This window comes from Rutilus rutilus (genome assembly GCF_951802725.1).
Source record: "Rutilus rutilus genome assembly, chromosome: 23".
Lineage (NCBI taxonomy): Eukaryota > Metazoa > Chordata > Actinopteri > Cypriniformes > Leuciscidae > Rutilus > Rutilus rutilus.
Window position 1 is genome coordinate 14336544 of NC_140233.1, and position 5391 is coordinate 14341934.

General features: G+C 35.6%; 1 protein-coding gene across 1 annotated transcript; it reads left to right on the forward strand.

Moving 5' to 3' along the window:
* Window positions 1-3749: 3749 nt before the first annotated feature.
* LOC311283236 (interferon-induced GTP-binding protein Mx-like) lies at window positions 3750-4817 on the forward strand. The gene is made up of 4 exons (XM_084397559.1): window positions 3750-3878; window positions 4019-4095; window positions 4197-4406; window positions 4488-4817. Exons 3-4 carry the CDS (start codon window positions 4266-4268, stop codon window positions 4716-4718), a joined length of 372 nt encoding a protein of 123 aa, XP_084253685.1. The 5' UTR covers window positions 3750-3878; window positions 4019-4095; window positions 4197-4265; the 3' UTR covers window positions 4719-4817.
* Window positions 4818-5391: the final 574 nt, after the last annotated feature.

Consider the following 5391-nt stretch of genomic DNA (forward strand, 5'->3'; position numbering starts at 1 on the left):
AAAAAAAAACATGAGAATGAAATTAATGAAAAGAAAACCTTAAAGGGGTGGTAAAATGCCCTTTTCACAAGATGTAAAATATATCTCTGATGTCCCCAGAGTGTGTGTGTGAAGTTTTAGCACAAAATACCCCACAGATATTTTTATATAACATGTTAAAGTTGTCACTTTTTGAGGGTTTGCAAAAACGCACCGTTTCACGAGTTCACACTTACATATAACTTCGTTTTGTGCCTGGCCCTTTAAATGCAAATGAGCTGCTGCAGAGGGTGGGGTTTCAAGAGCTTGTGTGTGTTAGCAGCAACGATTACCTCATGCAGACACACTAAAATGGCATAAACTGTTCTGCCTTTAATGTTAAAACGAAGTCAGACAAAGATGGAGAGACTCAAGAAGAAGTGACAACATGTAGAATTCAACAGGACATCTCTGAATGGTTAGTTGATGAATTTATGTTGCTGATGTGGAGTTAACTATCTTCAATTGGCATATTCTGTCATGGTAATCTATAAATCGCTCGTATAGGAACTGTTGTGAGATGACTCACAGAGTGACTTTCTATTGCATGTGAAAAGATGGATGCTAAAGTTTGAGCTGACTCACAAATGTAGGCTACTCTTATACAACAACTTTTCCTCTTCTCAACATGGACTGCGTTTTCCCGGGGGCGGGGTTTATGTAAATTATAGGGTTAGTGATGTCACTAACCCTGGAGGAATGTCGTGTAGTTCCTACCAGCCGTTTGTTGTAGTCCTTTTCTTTAAAAACAAATATCTTCCTTTGATTTGAACTTTGAGCGTTGTAACTTTGCAGATGTTGTTTATGCTCAAACAGCAACATTACACACTAACTAAAGTTAGAAAAGTGAAATCATACTCAACCACCGCTTTAAGTTTGGCATAATCTTTTAGTAATATTTCTTAGGAAAAATATTTTCACAAGACATGAGCTTCACTGCTTTTGTCCACAAAAAAGTGTGTGAAAAAAGTTTGTCCACAAAATCATATAGCTATATGGAAAGTACAGTGATGTGAATAAGTATGGACACCCATGCTAAAGTTGCCTAAAAAGAGGAATACAAATTCATCTTTTAGAAATTGATCTTAATGCCTTAATTAAAATAATGAGGAAAAATCCAACCTTTAAGGACACCAATTTTCTTTGTGAATGAATAATGTATCGTAAATAAATAAATGTTCTTCCTTAAAATACAGGGTGCATAAGTCTGGACACCCCTATGTTAAATTCCCATAGAGGCAGGCAGATTTTTATTTTGAAGGCTATGTGATGATGTGGGGCTATTTTAATTCCAAAGGCCAAGGGAACTTTATCAGGATGCATAGTATCCTGGATCCATGAAGTAACTGGCCTTTAAAAAAATCTGCCTGCCTCCATGGGAATTTAACATAGGGGTGTCCAGACTTATGCACCCTGTATTTTAAGGAAGAACATTTATTAATTTACGATACATTATTCATTCACAAAGAAAATTGGTGTCCTTAAAGGTTGGATTTTTCCAAATTTTTTTAATTAAGGCATTAAGTTCAATTTCCAAAAGATGATTTTTTATTCCTCTTTTTAGTCAACTTTAGCATGGGTGTCTAAACTTATGCATAGCACTGTAAATAAATGTTCTTCCTTAAAATACAGGGTGCATAAGTAAGGACACCCCTATGTTAAATTCCCATAGAGGCAGGCAGATTTTTATTTTTAAAGGCCAGTTATTTCATGGATCCAGGATACTATGCATCCTGATAAAGTTCACTTGGCCTCTGGAATTAAAATAGCCGCACATCATCACATACCCTTCACCATACCTAGAGATTTGCATGGAGTACTTTCCATAAGATCATCTCTCAATGCAGATCAAACCAGCTATTAGGCTAACTGAAATAAAACATGCAAATCTCTAGGTATGGTGAAGGGTGTGTGATGATGTGCGGCTATTTTAATTCCAAAGACAAAGGGAACTTTATCAGGATGCATATTATCCTGGATCCATGAAATAACTGGCCTTTAAAAATAAAAATCTGCCTGCCTCTATGGGAATTTAACATAGGGGTGTCCTGACTTATTAGATAGTCCAATCTTATTTCCTGTATTTTAAGGAAGAACATTTATTTATTTACGATACATTATTCTTTCACAAAGAAAACTGGTGTCCTTAAAGGTTGGATTTTTCCTCATTTTTTGAATTAAGGCATTAAGATCAATTTCCAAAAGATGATTTTTTATTCCTCTTTTTAGGCAACTTTAGCATGGGTGTCCATACTTATTCACATCACAGTACATGCAAAAAAAAAAAAAAAAAGTATCACAGAGAGTAGCCTTGCAGACCCTTAAGACTGTATCTAGGTCAGTAAGTCTCAGATATTTTTCACCTTTATGTGACAAGGCAAAGTTAGTTCAGATTGAAAAATGTCATGTGGTATAACTCCCCCAAAACCTAAAAAAAACCCACAAAACTTTTTTATTAATGTTAGATTTTTGTAATGTTCACTTTGACCATTATTATTTTTTCAAGAACACCTGTTTGCCAAGCTACAGTAGGCTATATGAGCTAAAGTAAACCCCATCTAAACTAAGTGCCTTCTCTTTTTCTACTACAGAGACCTCTTAAATGAGGATAAAGCAACTATTAAATGTCTTGCTGTCAAGCTGACTCAGAATCTTGTTGATCATATCAAAGTAAGTTTTTAAATGTCTCAAACTAAGAGTCCTAATTTTGGTGAACTGCATTTGTGGTTTGTGAGAAACTATAACCAAATTGTTTCTTACCTATCTTTGTCAGAAATCACTGCCACAGCTCAATCGGCAGATTCAAAAACAGTTGTGGGATGTGAAGAATGAGCTTAAGGAGTACGAGACTGGACCACCAGGAGATCTTGAGGGAGCCAAACAGTTCCTCACTGAAGTAGGACCTCAAGTCATCACATCTTCTCGCTTAGGAGACTTATGATTAGGGGTTCAAACAGCTGGAACCCTATGATATGGAATGTAAACATTTATTAATATGCATTTTGTAAAACAGACAGATCATTTCATCCATAAAACTAGCATCCCTTTAAAAAGATAAAAACACAGAATACAGAAAAAAAGTCAAAATTGCGAGAATTTTTTTGGTGTGTTTGCAAGAAAAAAAAAGTCAGAATAACAACCCCACAATTCAGAGAAAAAAAACGTTTGAATTGCAAGATTTTTTTTGTAGGAAGAAAATAAGAAGATATTAAATCGGAATTGTGAATTTTTTTTTTTTTGCAATTACCTTAACAGAAGTAAAATGTTAAAAGAAGTAAATGTTTGAAAAGCAAGGTTCATTCTGTTTAAATCTACTATTGTCTCGTGCCTTGTGTGAACAGCCCCTGAAAATGTTCTCTGTTCAGATAATACCTCTTTTACCTCCTCAGAAGATTCACTTTTGCTGTAAAATGATATTGTAAAAGGCTAATGAAATGAAAAAAAAATACATTTCTTCACAGACCCTAAAAAGATTCAATGATCAAATCAACTCTTTATCATCAGGGGAACAGATGAGTGAGGCAAATTTGTTTGTCCAGCTTCGGGCTGAATTCAAGAAGTGGAATGATCATCTTAACAGCACAAAAACATCCTGTCAGTTTATTTACAACATGCTTTGAACTTTGAATTCACGGTTGATGTTGTTTTCTTAGAGTTGTGATAAAAATGAAAAAGTCAGTTAATTTCATAAGAAATCCATTTTGTTTCCAAACAAGTCAGCAATTCAAAAGAGTTGAGCCAGAATAACAGAGGGCGGGAACTGCTCGGATTCAGTAACTACAGAGTGTTCGAGTCAGATCTGCAAAAATATGTGGCCAAACTTAAGAAGCCAGCCATTGAATTACTCAATACCATCAAAGGTACCATCACAAAAGACATTATGGTTATTGTGGAGAGCCTCCATTATAAAACCAAAAGATTAGATCACCAATTTAATGACATTAATAGTTTTAACAAATGTGGCTGTTTGTCTTCTTGACTTGATGTATTTCTCCTGAAGACATCATCATCACACATTTGACTGACGTGGTGAATCAGTGTTTCAGGACCTACTCTGTCCTTCAAAACACTGCTAAGGTAAATATTGCTTCTTATTGGTGGATCCAATTCGGTTTCCAGTTTAATCAAGTTCTCTTTCCTCTCTATTTTTTCATTTGACTTTTTCATTTTGCCCATAGGACAAAATCAACAACATTCAGTTAACCCAGCAAGAAAAGACGGAGCAGAGGATCTCAGAGCAGTTTGAAATGGAAAACATGGTCTACACTCAAGATTCCATCTATTTGAAGGTCTTGAATGAGATTACGAATGAGAAGTTTTCAGAAGATCAGTTACCTGTCTTTGACAAAAATTGCAAGTACAGTAAGATGCTGGAGGCGTATTATGAGGTAGATTTTCTTAGTTTTCAGAAATAAATAGCAGTGCAGTGTTTGTGTGGAAGTAACTTAGTATCTCTATTCTTCTTTCAGATTGTGGTGCAGCGAATGGCTGACCAACTGCCCATGATGATCTCATTTTTCATGTTGACGCAGACTGCTGAGCTCCTGTCTATTGACATGTTGTGTTTACTGGATGGGGCAAATGTGAGCGAGCTCCTGTTTGAGGACTCTGAAGTCAGCAGAAGGCGCAAAGACCTACGAGAGCGCCTGGATCGTTTGAGTGCTGCTCAGGAAGCAATTAGCACTTTTTCTACTGACTAGAGGGTATATCTGAAAATACATATAATGTATCTATGTCAATCTTATAACGTATTTGACAACTTATAAACAAACATCCATTTTCCATAACATTTTCTTCAGAATATTAAAATACATTAACCCACATCTTATACTTTTTGATTGTGTCCATGTTACTCACAAAATGGACTAAAGCAGGGCCGATACATTTTGTTTTCTAAAATAGCTAAAAGCTTCAGTGCGTTACAAGTTAAGGTCTAACTTAAGATTAGGTCTAACTTGACATTTAATGATTTTTTTTTGGCTCATATAAAATGTTTAAAAATATGCACACAAAAAAATATATATTTATAATTTTTGAGGGCCAGTGAAAATGATGGCAGTGCATGTATAAGATTGTGTACTCTGATGCAGTGAATAGCATTCAATCACTGTAGTTCAGCGTGTACTGTATGTAAGACTGGAGTCAAGCCGTCTGGCTTAGAGAAGGTATACTATCTGAGAAATCAAAGGACATTTCTGAAAATTAACATTTGAACTCTCTCTTGCGAAATTAGCATCCCCATCCGAGACGCAGTCACACTGTGTTGATCACCTCTGTAATGTCTTAATCTACATCTCTTTCCCTTCACCCCCTCTTCCCCCATCTCTTCTCTTCATATGCTGAGATCATCTGAAATTCACCCAAAAATCTATA

Bases quoted from the DNA above. Each gene is read 5' to 3' on its own strand.
- LOC311283236 (XM_084397559.1), top strand. From the start codon at position 4,266: ATGGAAAACATGGTCTACACTCAAGATTCCATCTATTTGAAGGTCTTG. The intron at 4,407-4,487 runs GTAGATTTTCTT...TTCTTCTTTCAG, and splicing joins TGCTGGAGGCGTATTATGAG to ATTGTGGTGCAGCGAATGGC.